This window comes from Eptatretus burgeri, chromosome 17 (genome assembly GCF_056783735.1).
Source record: "Eptatretus burgeri isolate ZD-2024b chromosome 17, Ebu_testis_v1, whole genome shotgun sequence".
Taxonomy (NCBI): Eukaryota; Metazoa; Chordata; class Myxini; order Myxiniformes; family Myxinidae; genus Eptatretus; species Eptatretus burgeri.
Genome location: NC_140977.1, coordinates 58,171,523 through 58,191,283, shown reverse-complemented (window position 1 = coordinate 58,191,283; position 19,761 = coordinate 58,171,523). Strand labels below are relative to the sequence as shown.

The following is a 19,761-nucleotide window of genomic DNA, read 5'->3' as shown; positions in this document are numbered from 1 at the left end:
AATTTGCTTTTCACATGGAAGTTGTGGGTTATGATGTGTAAATAAAGGTGGAAAAAGTCTGACTTAGTGTAATTTAATTACAGCTTATAAGGTAACAAAAGGTGAAAATTCTGAAAGTGGGTGTAGACTTTCTATAAGCACTGTATATTTATACTGCCGTTTCCTGACAGAAATATCTTACCCAACTATCTTCATGTTTCTTCTCTATAAGTACATTTATATTCCTAACGTTTTCCTTATTAACTCCCTGGTTTTTCATGGAATATGTGCAGAATTTGAGTTGTGTTTGTTTAAATCCTACACGGACATAAGTTTCCAAATTCTCTGCGACTTTTATTGGTTACAAACACTTTCAAAACTTCGAGTTACATCGGTTTACATTTTACAGTTACATCAGTGTCACTTTCAGACACAGAACGACAAAAAAATTGTTAGTCAAACTTTCTACAGTTAAACATGAGCTAAGTCAGACAAACCAATAACAAACCTGAAACCCAACGTGTATTCGATAGTAACTCTCAAAGAGGTTGATGTTTCCATTTTAAAATACAGTTTGGATTATTACCCCACACACATGAAGCAAAAAGTGAGCTTAAGCAATAGGTTCACTTCTGTCTGTCTGTCCATCTGTCTCTCCATCCACAAACAACAGTTTATGATTGAGGTACAACTTTATTCCAATTGAATGCTGTATTTTGACCATCAATCAGAAAACAAACCTACACGTTAGAAGTACTTTGGCTCTGAGTTTGTCCCGATCGTGCATGCACAGAGTGGAATGAGATAATTTGTAAGCGGTGAAGCCTCTTCAATATTTGAGGATGTACTTCCTTCCGTCCGTCCATCCATCCATTAACAATGAAGCATAAGAACCTTTCTAACCCAACATGTTTAATTCTAAAGGGTTCTTAAGTCTAATTCCAGAGTGTTCAAAGGGGTTCCAAAGGTTAATTCTAAAGGGTTCTAAAGGATAATTATAAAACATAATTCTAAAGGGTAATTCCAAAGGGTTCTAAAGTGTAATTATAGAGAGTTCCAAAGTGGAATTATATAGGGTTCTAAAGGGTAATTCTAAGGGGTTATATCAAGTAATTCTTAAGAATAACTCAAAAAATAATTCTAAAGGGTAATTCTAAAGAGTTCTAAAGTGTAATTCGAAAGGGTGATTCTAAAGTGTAATTCTAAAGTGTAATTCTAAAGGGTAATTCTAAAGGGTAATTCTAAAGGGTAATTCTAAGTGTTCTAAGGGGTTCTAAAGGATTATTATAAAGGGTAATTGTAACGGTTAATTCTAAAGTGTAATTCTAAAGGGTAATTCTAAAGGATTCTTAAGTGTAATTCTAAAGTGTTATACTAAAAGGTAATTCTAAAGTGTAATTTGAAAGGGTTCTAAGAGGTTTTAAAGGATTCTAAAGTGTAATTCTAAAGGGTAGTTTTAAAGTGTAATTCTAAAGGTTAATTCCAAAAAAGATAATTCTAAAATGTAATTCTAAAGTGTAATTCTAAAGGATTCTATAGTGTAATTATAGAGTTCCAAAGTGTAATTCTGAAGGGTTCTAAAGGGTAATTCTAAGGGGTAATTCTCAAGGATTCTAAAGTGTAATTCCAATGGTTAATTCTAAAAAAGGTAATTTTAAAGTGTAATTCTAAAGGGTAGTTCTAAAGGATTCTAAAGTATAATTCTGAAGTGTAATTCTAAAGGTTAATTCTAAAAAAGGTAATTCGAAAATGTAATTCTTAAGTTTAGTTCTAAAGGGTAATTCTAAAGTGTAATTCTAAAGGGTAATTTAAAGGATTCTAAAGTGGAATTACAGAGAGTTCCAAAGTGTAATTCTGAAGGGTTATAAAAGGGTAATTCTAGAGGGTAATTCTAAGGGGTAATTCTCAAGGATTCTAAAGTGTAATTCCAATGGTTAATTCTAAAAAAGGTAATTCTAAAGTGTAATTCTAAAGGGTAATTCTAAAGGGTAATTCCAAAGTGTAATTCTCAAAAAAGGTAATTCTAATGAGTAATTATAAAGGGTAATTCTAATGGGTTCCATTCATTTCTAAGCTTTGCCTATTTTCTATTAAAAATGCCAAACTGAATCACTTCTTTCGGACACTGGTGCGATATTTTTACTCTGCCTGTTTGGCAGTCAAAGAAAATTAAAAATCATTCCAAACAGGAAACTTACAGTTTTTATGGACGTTATAAAGGACACAAACAACAGGCGTGATTAAATAATGTAACGTGTTTGGGAAGGTAGTGGATAAAATGGTCTGTCAATGGTGGTGTACTTCTAGAATTTTTTTTTTATACGATCTTTAAACTTTCTATTTTATTTCAATTGAATAATATACTTGAACACTGTGGATCACAAATCACCTTTTTGCTACTTCCAAAGGCCTCCAGTTTAGCAGTCTGAACATGTTCAATAAGGTAGTGTATAAGATAATGCATCAATGGCGTTAAACTTTCAGAATTTTTTTCATACGACCTTTAAAATCATTATTTTATTTCAATTGAATTATATCCTTAAATACTGCGTGGGGTAAGGTGTTCTATGAAGTTTCTAGTTTAGATAGTGTTGCCTTTACATATAGCTGGAATTTTAGTATCTTAATCTTAAAATTCTTAAATTTAATTTAAATTAATTCTTAAAATGGAATCTTACCATTTCAAACTGGTAAGAGGCATTTAAGAGTCAATGACAAAAGGTGTTTGGGGACCACACGTATAATAGGTCAGGCAGTGTAAGCACCTCCTCGCTCAAGATCAGTAATGAGCCAGCAGGGTCATCACAAACAAACAATACAATGGCAACATGGTAATTCTGTAGAAAATACAGATTGGCAACCAAATCCTTAATATCACTGCATTCAGGTGGATTTTAACCCATGACCTCTGGAATAGCAGGCAAGTGTCTTAGCATGATGGAAATAAAAATAAATAAACAAATAAATATAAGGCCACTGTACACACATTCCTACCATTATGCCTCTTCGATATTACCCTGACACAACCTTCATCAAGCATGAAAGCAAGACTACATTGTACAGCATTAAGTCTCTCAATATTCCTTAAACAACTTCCCCTAAACCACCAATCATACATACCCGAGCAGCAGTGGATGAGTACGGTTCCTCAAAAAGCTCCCAGATTCGAGGCTGCCAACGTCTCCACCAGCCAGTCACTCCATCACCCACGGCTTCGTCTCGTCCAAAACGTTTCGCCTCACAGCCGTCTGCTCCTGGTGTGGCACCATCTGTGTTCTCAAAGCTGTCCAGAGCTTCTTCGGCATCTCTGTGCTGCCTGCAGGAAGAATGGGACTTTTTTGGAGGTGCGGCACCATGCGATCGATGCAATTCTTATCTCCTCTATCATTGTCAGCAACCTGCACACCTGCATTGTTCATCTGTTGTACCTACTCATATCCTTCATGCAAATCAAGTCCTCAATCTTACAATTACCATTCGCATTCTCAATCTATTCTATCACAACATTCCTTATTTGATTACCATCACTTAATATTTTTATTCTTCCTTAATAGCCACAATTATTCCCACATTAATTATTGTGGGGTTAGCCAAGGGAAGCTTGGCCTGCCTGAGTCTTTCATTCACTGGATGACCAAGGTTAGGGCAGGATTTTGTAATTTGTTCAGGGTGCCGGGGATAACTTGCCTATTCTTCGCTAAGGACACCATGAGGTCTTTTAACGTCCACTAACAAATGCTGGCAGACGAGATGCCCACTTAATGTCTATGTGAGGGACCGCACACACGTTGATTAATCAGCATGCCTGTGAAACACTGGGATGGCAGTTTATAGCTGGGTCGGGATGACAGCTTAGAGGCAAGTGTGTGTTCCTTGAGGCCATCCTGCCCCAGCACATTTAATTCTCATCACTAGTTTATGTTCCCCCCACTCAACTCTTCCCTTGACCCCATCAAACCGGTCTTATTACACATTATATAGTGGCAAACATACCGTGGTAGAAAGTGGATCCTATTACTCGAGGTTGACGTAGTCAGAGTGTGCTTGCGTTATACTAATCAAAATAAAGACCAATTACTGCACCGTAGTCCCAACAAAGAAGCCAGACATAACAACACACACACACACACGGATATATTATGCACTGGTAAGTACTTACAAAAGCTATTTTATTTTAAGTTATAACCTTAACTTATAAACAATTTACTGATTTCCCAACTGCCCGGATCATTAGCTGGACACCGTTTTTCATCGAGGTTTCAATCCTTTCAGCCCACAACCTCTCCAAACGGTGGATCCATAACCCTGGTCACGGATCCACATCGGTAGATTCCATCCATCCATTGGGACCATACTCTGTGCAGAGCATTGGTGCTGCTAAAGCAGTCTCCTTGGCTATTTGGCACAATATTGGACGGGTCGCCACTCCAACGCAGACATCGGTAGATTACTCAATATCAATGGACCCACAACCTCAAAGTTGTGTCCAGTCAGCCAACACAGCAATGCAATATCCTTATTCAAACTTATTTCATTATTACTTTTATTTAAAGTATTACGACATATGAATAACTTTAATCATACATCACTTTATGTGATGCGATAAACACTTCACCTTGAAGACATGTCCATGACACAGCACCTCCATCTAACCATAGACTCAAAATGTCATTCAAATATTCAAACTGTCATTAATAACCGATTTTAACATACTGTACTGCGTATCATAGCAACCACCAACAAATTATTTTAATGCTTATTTATAATGTATTTTATAAATAATATTTATTTATTATATTTTTTATCTGACTACATGTACTTCCATTATTTAATACCATATATTTATTTATTCATGTTTAATTATCTATGCTAATAAAAGGTGTGTGTGTGTGTGTGTGTGTGTGTGTGTGTGTGTGTGTGTGTGTGTGTGTGTGTGTGTGTGTGTGTGTGTATGTCTCCTCCATAACTCCAAAACAATAAAACCTAGCAGCCTGAAACTTTGCATGCATACGAAGAGATCTCCAAGGAAGTGAAAGTGAAAATTGGGTGTTTGGGTTAATTAAAACACCCCTTTTGAAGATAATTAACGGCGTTATTTAATTATATCGTTCATCGGGTGATCCTCGGCCACCTCGCTGTCTGGGGTGTTAAGGCGTTTCCTGGGTAACCTTGCTGGGGTCTGAAGCCGCCATGTGTTTTGACCGGCTCAACCTCACCTTGACTTGGAACAGGCCACAACTTGGAACCAGCTATCCGTCATAGCTTCGAATCACTGGGTACATTGAAATGCTTATAAACGCCCGGAGACGTCAGCATTCATTGTTTTATTTCATTTCCACAGAAGCATTCACCACGAGTATCTCTTAAACTAAAAGGAATTACAAAATTTAAGCTTCAGAATCGAACTTACAAGCAGTTCCGATTCCATGAAAAGTGTTCATTTGTCCAATTCGGACATACGTGACATTTCTGGTGTCTCTGGGAGGTACATGTTTAATACGATGGTTCAGTGATTGCCAATTGCGTGCCGAGGGAGCCGTTTCATATCGACCGTTTTGTTGGAGTGCTTGCTTGAATGCTTAAGCCACTTGGTGAGCACTCTCCAAGCTGCTTGGTTGTTCGTTTCAGGAAAAAGTACACGTGCTTTCAATCTCACATCGATGAGACATACGTTTCCGCCTTTGTTGGGTCCTGCGGTGCCGTGCGGCGACTCGGGAGGTGTCCGATCCACTGAAAATGTGCAAGGATCGCTTTGTGCGATCTCTATTTGTAATCCACCTCTTACTTTCACATCAATGCATATAAGTTAAAACAATAAAGGTCCATACGATCAGGTGTTCGCCATGTTTGTTCTAGCTGTGAAGGCATAAAGTTGAGATCGACATTTTGTGTTCCCTGGCTTGATACATTTTTAAAATTGAATTTCGCTAATTACCCACTTTAAATCCTCTTTCAAAGAATGCTGTTTCAAGGTAAATGCTTGTGTTTGTCATTTTTATTTACTTGATGCGTGTGTACATTTGAGTGTGTGTGTGTACATTTGAGTGTGTGTGTGTGTGTGTGTGTGTGTGTGTGTGTGTGTGTGTGTGTGTGTGTGTGTGTGTGTGTGTGTGTGTGTGTGTGTGTGTGTGTGTGTGTGTGTGTGTGTGTGTGTGTGTCGTTGATTGGTATCTACATATGTGTGTTTCAGAATGTGGAATGGAATCCTCCCAGGGTGGGTTCATAGTATCCCCCTTTATTTCTAAAAGAATTTACCTCACTAAAATAATCAATTAATTAATTAATTATTATATCAAACACAATGCAATAGGAACTTGTTTACACGAAAACCAACCAAACTTAAATAAAAGGAAACGATGGAATCTAAAGACCTTTTCACAAGACCTAATCAAACAATCAGCCAAATATCCTCTGTTTAAAATGACGGAAAAAAAAAAACCTTCTCAGCATGTTCCACAAAATAATCCTTTACTGAACAAATTCTCACAAATCTAAGTATCTGAGATGAAAAGACATTGTAACCCATTTTAATTGGTACATTGATACCGGGAAAGGTGTACAAGACTACAGGGAACCTGAAATCGTCAACTTCGTGATATACACTTGTACTAAAACCATTCTGTCTAACTCTAACCAACACCTCCAGATATGCAGCAACTGTACAATCATAATTATCACTCCTCTTTACAATCAGGCTATCTGGGTAAACCTTGTGAAGCTGCCGATCAAAAAAATTATTGTTAACCACACAAATATCATCTATATAACGACATGTATGAGATAATATTTTAGCAAATCACAAATTACAAAGTTAATCACAAATTAACAAAGTCATTTAAATAAGTTACTAACTCAACCCGAATAAGGTATTCAGAGTTCTTTCTTTCTCAATATATTCCATGTCATTAAGCTTGCATCACCTCACAAGTGCAACTTTTCAACCTAATAATGAATATTACCAATATTCGGGTGATACCCATTAATTTCCTTCATGTGACCTCCTCCATTACAATACCTGTATGTCATCCAGCAGCAAGCCTCCACATCGGTCTCATCGATGCCCCAAAAGGCAAGCTCATCTTCAAACAGTGGTCCACACACATCAGCCGGACAGTGCAGCTTGCCCGTACGGTAATAGTTAAGCACGTGGGCAAACACGCCAGGATGCCTGGTGAACAAGAAATGTCACCATAGTGTGTAGAACATATGAAGAACGCAAAAATAAAACAAAGAGAAACGGCCAGTGATAAAACAAGTGAGGGTGGATCGATGGAGAAACAAAGAAGAAACTTCATGCCATTTATCCATCACCTGTCGAAGAAGAACTCTCCACTGTGAAGGTCAAAGTCGGGCGTGCGATGCGAGTCCGGCTCGGCGAGCCAGGCGAGTCGCGTGCCAGGGAGGGTCCTCAAGGTGCTCCGGTACGTCACGTGTCGCGTTCCCCCGACGTTAAGGACCACACGCTCTTCTTCTTCCTCTTCGCTGGAGCCCATGGTACCACGGAGGCATGTGCGCGAAGGAGGTTTATTGTTCCCGGACTTGCGTCCGCGGAACGACGATACGCACACGGAGCTGATCATGCAGCCTGAAAGCTGTGCCTGGATTCAGGACCGTGGTGGAACTCCGACGCAGGGAGCAAAGTGAGGAGCGGATATCAAATGTGCAAAAAGAAAGGGTCAAAGATGAAGACGCGTTCTGCTGGAATTTCAAAGGAGGAGGTTTTTGGAAGTCAAAAGACCTAAAATGGAGATCTCCAACGATTCCGTAAAGAAGCCTTTGGAGCAAGCAACAGGCACTGCTCAGATAGTTTCAAGAGATGTCACAGAGAGCAAGAGTGAAGTGTAATGGTGCGGGATGACTTCAGATTCTGTCAGTACTTCAGTGTGACATACCTAATATGTGTGTACACAGTTTCCTTGGTATAGATTTATGATGAGGTTAAGTGGGATAAAGCAGGATGGACAAGGACAAAATGAATCAATGAAGAGACAACAATCAATCCCGGAGACAAGTACTGGACAGACAACAAGCCACAAACAAACGAGTTCTCGTAATTAATTTATCAGAACCAAAAGCGAAAAAAAAAATAGCCTAGGCAGACACCGTGTTTGTGTTTTGTTTGTCTGCGTGTCCGACGCCATATGGTCCAGTACGTACGAGGATGTGTGTGACTGAAGAGAAGCTAAAGAAAAAGAGTACTGGACATGAAGTAAGCATATAGAGTAAAGACACACACTACAAATACACACACAAACACACACACACACACACACAAACACACACGAGATCTCACGAGACTATATCAGCACAAAAGACGAGTCAAGGGAAGCTGAGGCAGACACTGCGTTTGCTGTTTCCTTGTTTGTGTGTCTGACGCCATATGGCCCTTAATGTACACACTTCGATGCACCCAGAAACAAAGTTGTGAAGGGACAATGAGGGGAAAAGAGGGGAAAAGGAATGACTATCAACTTGTTCGAAAGAATATTTTTAAACCAGTACAAGGAAGAAAGTCAGGAATAAAAGAAGGACAGATAGGGGGGGGGGGGGTCAAGGACGTTTCAGAGGTTCACCAAGAGAGAGGTGCATCAAGGCAAAAGAGCGTTGCCTTTTGTTGGTCTTGTTCCAGCTTGTTTTGTTCACATTACACGTGCTGAGGTGGTGGATCATGGAACGGCATAAATGGGGTGGGAAAAGGGTAGAAAAGAAAGTGAAAGGATGTACTCAACCATGTCATCGATATAATCCATCATCCATACATATAAACCATCATCCATCTCATCCATCAATAGAAACCATCATCCATCTCATTGATATGAAATATCCATCTAATCGATATAAACCATCATCCCTCTCATCGATATAAACCATCATCCATCTAATCGATATAAACCATCATCCATCTCATCGATATAAACCATCATCCATCTCATCGATATAAACCATCATCCATCTCATCTATATAAACCATCATCCATCTCATTTATATGAAATATCCATCTCATCGATATAAACCATCATCCCTCTCATCGATATAAACCATCATCCCTCTCATCGATATAAACCATCATCCATCTAATCGATATAAACCATCATCCATCTCATCTATAGAAACCATCATCCATCTCATTGATAAAGAACAACATCCATCTCATCTATACAAACCATCATCCATCTCATCTCTTTTAACCATCATCCATCTCATCTTTTCAAACCATCATCCATCCAAATGAACCATCATGCATCTCATCGATATAAACCAACATCCATCTCATCGATACTAACCATCATCCATCTCATCTATATAAACTGGCATCATCCATCTCATCTATATAAACCATCATCCATCTCATCTATATAAACCATCATCCATCTCATCTATATAAACCATCATCCATCTCATCTATATAAACCATCATCCATCTCATCTGTATAAACCATCATCAATCTCATCGATATAAACCATTATCCATCTCATCATGTCATGTCAGGTCAGGTTAGATGTGTGACCTGCTACAGGTACCATGTAAACCTGTACTAACCTGTTCCATGGTCGGGATGTCGGCGAATAAACCGTCTCACCCACCAGGTTTTCTGGTGAGGAGGGTGTTTGGATATGGACACCCAGCAGGATTAAAAACAAAACCTGTCAAAGGGCGGAGGAGCTCCTTGTGAGCCAACGGCCATCCATATCTATTGCCCAACTGTGTCTGTGGACGTCCTCCTGCACTCGTGTCGTTGCATGCAGTTTTGTGCTCTGCCTGGAACACAGGCATCATCCCAACTGATTGGAAGAGGGCCCTTGTTGTCCCTCTCTGGAAAGGGAAGGGTGATCGCCAAGACTGCAACAACTACCGAGGGGTGACACTGCTCTCAGTGCCAGGCAAGGTCTTTGCTCGGATAATTCTTGATAGGGTTCGCCACCATCTGCTTCAGCACCAGCGTCCAGAGCAGTCAGGCTTTACACCAAAGAGGTCAACGATTGGCCGTATCCTTGCTCTTCGTGTCCTCACCGAACGCAGACGAGAGTTTCGGCAGGGGCTGCTTGCAGCCTATGTTGATCTCTGTAAAGCATTCGATTCAGTGAATCGGGATGTCCTCTGGAGGATTCTTGGTCTTCGTGGGGTGCCACCAAAACTGATCGATCTGATGTCTGAACTCTACTCTGGTACTGAGAGTGCTGTGAAGTGTGGTGGTACCATCTCTGACTTATTTCCAGTTGTTACTGGAGTTCGTTAGGGGTGTGTACTGTCCCCCACACTTTTCAGCACTTGTATGGACTGGATTTTAGGGAGGATGTCAGAGAGATCAAGCTGCGGTGCATCGTTTGGGAATGTCAAGATCTCGGACCTTGATTTTGCAGATGATGCAGTCATCTTTGCGGAGACTTTAGACATCCTTTTGGGGGCCCTCGATGTGCTGAATGAGGAGTTGGAGCCGCTGGGATTACGGGTTTCTTGGGTCAAAACTAAGATCCAGGCTTTCGGTGACATCTTGGATACTGCTGTCCTGTCTGTGGTGAGGATGTTGAGGTCATGGAGAGATTCACTTACCTTGGCAGTGATATTCATGTCTCTGCTGGCTGTGAGTCAGAGGTCAATAGACGTCTGGGTCGGGCCTGGGGAGTCATGGATTCACTGGATCATGGGGTGTGGCACTGCCGGTACCTGTGCGGGAGGACGAAAGTCCGAGTCTTCAGGTCCTTGGTACTTCCAGTCTTGCTCTATGGATGCGAGACTTGGACTCTGACCAAGGATCTGAGACGGAGACTTAATTCCTTTGGTACCAGGTCTCTTCAGACAATCCTTGGCTATCGCTGGTTGGATTTTGTGTCCAACGAGCGGTTGCTGAGAGGGACTCGGATGAGATTTGTTACCTGCATAGTCCGTGAGCGTCAGTTGCAGCTGTATGGACATGTGGCTCGTTTTCCTGATGCTGATCCTGCTCACCAGATTCTCTCAGCGGGGGAGTCTCGTGAGTGGAGGAGGCCAGTGGGCCGACCACGTGCCTCGTGGTTGCAGCAGGTTGACAATCATCTCAAGGGGATGGGGATGGGCCTGGCATCTGCCTGGGGGATGGCCAGACGGAGGCCCCTGGAGTACCGGCGGAAAGTGGACACAGCGACGCGCTGTTCTGGCACATGCTCCTATACCTGACCTAACCTGACCATCTCATCGATATAAACCATCATCCATCTCATCGATACAAACCATCATCCATCTCATCTATATAAACCATCATCCATCTCATCTATACAAACCATCATCCATCTCATCGATATAAACCATCATCCATCTCATCGAGATAAACCATCATCCATCTCATCTATATAAACCATCATCCATCCATATAAACCAACATCCCTCTCATCGATATAAAGCATCATCCATCTCATCGATATAAAGCATCATCCATCTCAGTAGATGATAAATGGGACTTCTGGGACGTCCATTCAAATGAATGGGGGAAAAGGGAAAAACTTTCTGACTCAAGCCCCAAAAGCTCAAAATAAGAGACTGATTTTCTCCCCACCTATCCCCTTCCCTCCCATACAAGAAAATGTAAAATTGAGACTTACTGTTTAAAGCACTTCTTCCCTTTCATATTTTCATTCCACTCAAAGAGCGAACCAATGAATATTTGTCCATGTTCTACTTTCGGGAATAACTTAATTTTCTTATAACATTCATTTCCATCGAGTATATTCACTTTATCTCTTCAAGCACGAAAGAAAGGGATATCCCTCCTTCGGTTTTGTAAAATGGGGAAGTGCTTTTCAGAGCACAGTCGTGCTGTGAAAATTAGGAAGTATTTCGTGTCCATGTCTCTCATGGTTATATCTTAAATCATCAGAACACTAACAGAACAAAGTTTAGCTAAAAACAGCTTTTAAACGTAGGTTTTATCAAAATCATTCAAAGCAAGATGTTTCGTTTTCGTGTTAAAATTAGTCAATTTGGAGTCAGCCAAGCTGCCTCGCCCGAACCATGCCAAAAAAAATCCCGAAGTCATTTCCTATGTGGGACACCCTGAAAAAACCATTGTTCTGTAATCTCCCATTCCGTCATCAAGTTGCTTATTTAAACCAACCTGTGTGCCGAGCGTGTTTTATTTCGAATCTGGAGCGTTCAGATTATTACTACAACCTTGCTGATCAATAATTTTCACAAGATAACAGGTGAGATCCTCCACCCAGTTCATTATTTGTTGTTTAAAACAGAATTAAATCACTATTCAACCAATAATTATTGTATGTCTTTTTATAACAGGTTGTCCCCAATAAGAACATTGTTGAGAACTGATGTTGAAAATGAGTTATTTGAATTACACGACGAGTGGATAAAAATGAATGACTTCCTTGAAGACATTTATTCGTTTCGAAAAGAATTGAATGGCATTTTTCTTGGATGGCAAGAAATTCTCTCACGTCCTTTGATCTTGAATGACCCGAGTCCAAGGTGAGAAATTATCGCTCTGTCTCTGTCTCCGTGTGTATGTATATGTGTGTATTTGTGCGTTTGTGTGTGTGTATTTGTGTTTGTGCATGTGTGTGTGTGTGTTTTTGTATGTGTGTGTATTTGTGTTTGTACGTGTGTGTGTGTGTGTGTGTCTTTGTCTCATTATTATTATTTTTTTTTTCAGTTTAAACACCTGTCTGGATGAATCAAACACACAACTTAATCTTCTGGAGGAATCTGACATGTCACTAATTTTGAACTTGAAAGAAGGAAGGAAATTGGATAATTATACAAAGTCGAGGAATACAAACTGATTTAACAACAGGAAGATGGGGTGGTAAATGTTATATTTATTATTTTATTAATATCATAATATAATTATCTTTATGTACCCTAATTGTTCTTCACTCTTTGTTTTGAACAGAATATGTTGATCGAGTTTCAAAACCAAAACAAACCATCAGACTGCTGCGAAGGAAGATTTTGTTCAATGTTATTACTTTTGTTTAATTATAAATGCTTTCCTTATAATTATCTGATTTTGAATTACAAGAAAAGAATAAAGGAGATGGAAAGGGGAAGGGGGGAGAGGGTAGGTGCGCTCCCTTTCTGTCGTTCTTGGGGAGACAACTGAGTTTTGCATTTCTTAATTTCTTTTATTGTTTGCAATTTATGGATTCCTTTTGGGAATCTTTTATACTCTTTATAGCACCCGCTAAATTAACTACAGCAGAAGCAGTTGAACCAATTAGGTCTTTATGTTTAAGAATAGTTGAACCTATACCCATTAGAGTATCAATTATTCTATCTCCTTCTTTTCTAAATTGATGTCCGACACTCCTTTGTCTCTTAGGTTTATAGTATCCTCTACCAAGATACATACCTTCACCCTTGTAGTATGGGGAAAGGAACATCCCATCCCCTGTAATTATTTTATATTTTCCCAACTCGTGTTTCCTCACAATAACCATCGTATTTATTTATTGGAAAACTTCACGTGGGTGAATTCTGATGGATATAATTTCTCCATGAAAATAAATCATGCGATTATCTTGGTCGGTTATCCTAAAATTTACTCTGTATATGGTTTTTCCTGACACAGGTAGATAAACCAGATTTTTGGCTTCCATATTGAATTTATAACCAATTGGGGTTGAGTATTCGCTGAATGAAAATATTGTATTTGTTCTTATTCCATCATTATAAGCACCATCAATCAAATCACAGTGAATTAATACTGAATTTATGCCTGAGGATACTTGAATGACATTATCACTGTAAAACGTCCCATTAGTTTCAATCTTTTTTGAGAAGAAACCCAATAACTCTCTAAATGAATTATCAATTGTGAAATTAACCTTGTAGTTATTTTTAAGTTTAATCGTTGATTTTGAAGTAAGTTTTTGAATATCTATAACAATATTTTTTGGTTCATCACCCTGTTCTTTCATAAGACGAGCAATTTCGGAAGATATTTGAGAAATCTCATATGCTCCAGGTGAAACTGTTATCGTTTTGTATCCACTTCCCGGATTATAACTAAATTTGTCATTTTTCTCTGATATTAAATAAGGTATTATAAGTTTCCATGGACAATAAAGACGCCTCATATTCTTTTGTTGCGTCAAGTTGTAGTGGGTATGGGAATGAAGATGTGTGGTCGCTTGTTGTGAAATTAAAACTAAGGATTGTGCTTCTCATCTTATTTAATATGGAATAAAATGTCTTTGTATTGACATTTATTAATTATTTTCATGTTCATCAACTGGTCTAAAATGGCTGATGCTTCATTAAAACAATTGTTATTTCCAGCCTTCTTATGACCTAACAGCAATAACAGTCAATTAACTAGTTATGAAAGGTCATTTGGAAGAAAACTAACACCTGAACCAAGCCTACTTAAAGCCCTGAATAATGTGTTTCTCCTTCTCATTCTTCCTATTTTTTTTTACCAGATAGACAAACCCTATAATTTAGAGTCCAGCAGATCAATATATACTCTGTTGTCCTTATTTTTCATATCGAATGGTTTATCAAAATACTTTGATTCATCCCTCACAATTATACCTTGTTTTCCATCTTTTGATAGCAGAAACATTAATCTCGGAGTTAGTTTCACAGGGGGTTGAGCAGAACTCAGGAACCTTAATTCATCATTAAATATCAATCCCTTTTCTTGAACAAGATGAAATATTGCTGGTTGTTCTGTTGGAATGAGTCCTGCTTTGGTTTCTGAATCCGCTGAATATTCATTGTTTTGAATTGCCTTCACAATATAATCAGGGGGTTGATTCATCTCTTCCAGTTGTTGAAATAATCCTTCATCATCAAATTCTAATTCTCGTGTATGCTCTAATTCTTCTTCCATCATTTGACTGAAACCTTTTAACATTTGAAGTTTTTTAGGAGTATATTCTATTGTGGGAACTGTGGAAGCATCTCTATTTTTGGGGGGGGAAGTTTTTAAAAGTGGTTTAAAAAATTTATCTTGTTTTCTTTCAAATGCTTCTTCACCCATCAGTTTCTGTCTGCATTTCTTCTTTATGTCTTCCTGTTGTTTTCCAACTTTTGAAACCAACTCTTGATGCTCTTTAAATCTTCTTTCTCTTTCTTTCGCATCCATTTATTTATTGGAAAATATTGTTGCGAATTCGCGCCCGCCGGCGTGCGAACGACCGTGTGTAGCCAAAAGCGGCCGCCTCGCCCACCGGAACGGACAATTCAGTCGTGACCCTCCGGGAACTACCGCCTGGAGCCAGTCACGGGTGGGGGTTTAACCTCACCACAACTCAGTCCGCATTCTACCCGTGCGAAATAGGGTCCGATCGCCGAATGGTCGATTTACCTAAGTACTCGCGCGAGTAGCGTACCGAGGAGTTGTACCACGCCACAGGTCGACTCCGGACACGAACCGCTTGAGCGGCTCGTTCTGTACTACAGGGATAACCGAGCAGAGTTATCGTCGACCTTGACGGTTCCAATTATTTACCGGGATGTTGAAACCCACTACGAACCCCTTACGTGATGCAAGATGGAGATTCAATAAAAGGAAGGAGACGAAGCAAAGCGGGAAACAGTTCAACAAGCAATGCACATTTATTTCGGAAACACGGAAGGCACGTATATTACAGTCAAGACAAGATGCAACAAAAGCAAATGCAATACGACCAAATAAAAGGGCAATTATTTACAACACTTATACAGTTCTACTTGTCGGAACTCGGCGCCACATCACTCATACAAAAAGCAAAGGAAAGAAAGCCACCCTCACAGGCAAGGAGGCAGACAGGTCCGTGGACCAAATGTGCGTGGATCCTAGAAGAGCGGCCAGGTCCACGAGACCGAGAAGGTCTTACCCACGTCCTTGTGACGCGATGGCAGGAAAACCGCAATGTTCGCGCAGCTGCGCCCCGACTCAGTGCCCCTGGCGTGGTCGGTGAGCCCTCTACGGCGTGCTCCACGCAAGCAGTTTTGTTGGCACCACGTTTAGGGTGGGGGAGGAACGGGGCCCCCGGCACTATCTCAGCGCGTATGGGGGGGGGGAGAAATTGCTGATGCTCAGGGAGAGGGGAATGGCTGGCTGGCTTGGACCTCATGATGAGACGAGCGACCCCCACACCGCAACCTCGTTGCCGACCGCCATCTTCACTTGACTCAAACTTGAACTCTTCACTTGCCCCGACCAGCCGCCTGCAACTCAACCGTGCGAACTCTTCGAGTCGCCTTATGCTCGCGTCTTTATAGGCCGCAGGAGGAGCCTATATGCAAATTTCAGGATCAAAACGCGATTGGAGGCGGGGCCACGCCACCCTCTGTTCAGCCATTGGTGCGGCAAAAAGGGGGCGTGAACCTCTTTTGATCCGAATTCCTCTCGTAAAGAATCCACGTTCATCGCGCTTGGAGGCGGGGCCATACCGCCCGACGCTCGCCCATTGGACGGAGAAAAGGGGGCGTGAAGCCTTCCTGATCCGAATTTCTCCCTCGGAAAGGCCGCCATTCGCGCTCACGGCTCGATGCGTTTGGCACCAATCGCCGAACGGGCCCTGGACATCACGATGTTTGGTGTTCACTGGTAGTGTTGTCGATCGTTGGAGAAGGAGAAAGGCGAAGGTGGTGGGGGGTTTGCTGTGGTGGTTTGGTGGTTGGCGGGCATCGTTTGGGAATGGCGGTGAAGCGATGTTTGCGTGATGGCGTTGTGGAGGTAAAGGTAGTGGCTGTTTGCGTTGTTGGCGGCTTAATGGTCGAAAATAACAATAGAGAAAGAAAAATGGCTAACTCAAAGCGTCACAGCCCGGATGAATCACACATATTCCCTCTATACAACGGGTTTGGGCTAACTACACATGAACTTACCGATATATCTCACCTGAGGACTCTTTATGGTGTAATGCGAATTTCCACAGCCGTAACAATATCATTCACTGAATTATAAAGGTCAACAGGGAAATTTTCCTTTTCTTCATCATTGAAGTAGATGTGTTCAAATAAATCCTTTTCTTTCAATATTTCATCAAATTCTTTATTAACATTAATACGAGTTGTAATTTCTTCTTTACTTATACTTGTATCTCTGCTTTTCATACGTTTGCATTGAGTTTCTTCATCAACATCAAAATCGAATGATAAAATCTTAACCCCATTCCCACTCAGATGTTTCATAATTTGTTTCATTCCTTCTGGATTAGTTTCTAATATCCCAAGACCACCAGATTTTAGTTTCTTTAACTCACTCTTACAATGAAAATATTTTGTTGTACCAAGAGAAACCTCCTCAAATATTTGACCTTCATTCCTCAATCGCATATGTAGACTAGGTCAATTTTCAGAAAATGTTAATGGTGGAGGCATTTCATGTTTACGGCTGGCAAACACCTTTTTTTAGATGTATTTATATGTTCTAAATCAATCTAGAGGGTTTTCCCGGCTGTATTTTCAACGATTAACACGTAAACTTGACAAATCCAAGATGGCCGCCATCGCTTGTAGAAAATACCTAAATTATTGCATCTCTGGAACTACTTGACCAATATCAATGATGTTGATGTCTATACTAGGGTTTTCACACATGCTTGATCAGTTGGAATAAGTTTTAAGTTGATTGTAGGTCAAGATCATGCATTGGGACAAAGGTCAAGGTCATATTTTGACCTCTTGGTGCAGAAATAGGCATATCGCACGAGGTAGACTTGGTCAATTTTCAGAAAAATGTTAATGGTGGAGGCATTTCATGTTTACAGGTGGCAAACATTTTTTTGAGATGTATTTATAATTTCAAAATTGATCTAGGAGGTTTGCCCTGTTGTATTTTCAATGGGAAACAAAACACAATAAAGATTGACAGAAACATTTTGCAAAGGCTTATAACCGCTTATAGGGCAGGGCGTGAGGTCAACTTGGACAACATTCAACAGCATGAGCTTATGTCTGTTCCGCTATCTCTCGCCACAACCAGTGGTTGCCTGCATTCACCAAACAAGTCTCTGCTAGCCGACATATTGACCAAGGATGTACTGACACCACCAACCATTGCACTTGATGGAACTAGTTGCCTGCTGATTGATGGTCAGGCACTAGTGATGGCCCTTGGAAAACCCCGAAATATAAACACATTTGGTGATTATGCCAAGACATTTGCAGAAGCTGTGTACAAGATGGGAGCCACCTTTCAGAGGATTGACGTTACGTTTGATCGCTACAGACCAGAGTCAATCAAAGCAGCAACAAGGACCAAGCGCAAGAAAGGAAAACGACCAGTACGACGTCTTATCGAAAGTGAGTCAGTTCCACTTCCATCTGACTAGTCCAAATTCATGGCATTTGAAGATAACAAAGCAGATCTTGCCTTGTTACTGTCCAACTATCTTATCGATCACAGCCCTAGTGGTCAAACAGTGGTTGTTGCTGGTGGATTCACTGAAGCTGCAATCGTCAAGTCATTAGACCCAACACTAGACTTGTCTACGCTTGAGGCCAACCATGAGGAAGCTGATACACACTTAATTTTGCACTGTATCCATGCTCATATGGAGTCAATGGTTGTATCAGTACGTGACACAGATATCCTTGTGTTGCTGCTCGCTCACTATGACAAAATGGGATGTACGACTCTGCTGATGAAAGCTGGCACATCAAACATCCGAAATATATCCCAGTACATGATATTCATCGTCAAGTACCTATCGACCAAGTAGCATCAATGCTTGCTTTACATGCTATCACTGGATGTGACAGTGTGTCCCAACTCAGTGGTCACAGCAAGAAGACAGCCTGGCATGTCTTCCAGCATCACCACAGCAACTTGAGCCATCTGGGAAAGGGCCACTTAACTGAAGAAATCTCAAAATCAGCAGAGAAGTTCATCTGTCAGCTATATGGAGTACCCGAGGCAGACACATGTGACAATGCACGAGTTAAACTGTTCTGCATAGGACAAGTGCAAGAAGCTCTACCCCCATCTGATGTGGCAAAATTTCACATCATGCGAAGCCATTACCAAGCCAGTGTTTGAAATCAAGCCCAGATGCAGTCTCCAGTTCTTCCCACGGTAACAGATATGGGTTGGGATCACAAGGATGGTCAGTTAGTACCGAGACTTCTCTCTCTACCACCTATCCCAAAAGCATGCTCAGAGATCATGTCATGTGGATGCACCAAGGGATGCCTGAGTAAGCTCTGTAGTTGCAGAAAAATGCACTTACCATGCATTGAAGCTTGCAAATGCCACAAGCATGCCGACAAATGTCGGAACATTCTACCTGATGGTACGTAAACCAAGTCCTCCACACACTCGTAGTAATGTAACATTACAATATAATTGTGGACATATAAAAGTTTATATTTTGTGATGTTAGATACATATATATATATATATATATATATATATATATATATATATATATATATATATATATATATATATATATATATATAATGTTTGATAGCCAAACCAAAATCCGTTACAACCCAACCACAATCAATGCCACCCATCTGGAAAAGCATATAATTTGCTCGTAAGAGCTGGTGCTGAGGACCATGCTCCACCAGTTGGTCAAGTGCTGGTAACCTCTGACCACACTCTTATTCGGCATCTGATCAAGTAATAATTATATAAGTAAACCAGAACATTTGCAGTTTTAATCAATGTCATCAGTTAAGTCTTTTCACCTGTCTAGTCTGTGTTTAACTTAAATTTTCAAGTTTATATTCACATATCGGATCAAAGGTCTATTTTAAAATATGACAAGGACAATTGAACATTGAGTTGCTAAAGGCACTGAAATTTTAAGAATGCCATTATACAGGCACATGATCGTTCTCAGTAGAT

The 19,761-nt window shown here is 40.4% G+C and overlaps 1 protein-coding gene across 6 annotated transcripts in view; it reads right to left on the bottom strand.

Moving 5' to 3' along the window:
* The window catches only part of LOC147010231 (voltage-gated potassium channel KCNC1-like), a 164,934-nt gene that overhangs the window by 79,485 nt on the left and 65,688 nt on the right, over positions 1 to 19,761 (bottom strand). For all 6 annotated transcript variants that reach the window (XM_085862931.1, XM_085862933.1, XM_085862930.1 and 3 more), the window contains 3 exons: positions 7,291 to 8,632; positions 6,995 to 7,147; positions 3,100 to 3,295 (listed from right to left, as the gene is read on the bottom strand). In XM_085862931.1, coding sequence (XP_085719057.1) covers positions 3,100 to 3,295; positions 6,995 to 7,147; positions 7,291 to 7,559 — 618 coding nt within the window. In that variant the 5' untranslated portion in view covers positions 7,560 to 8,632. The remainder of the gene's footprint in view (positions 1 to 3,099; positions 3,296 to 6,994; positions 7,148 to 7,290; positions 8,633 to 19,761) is intronic.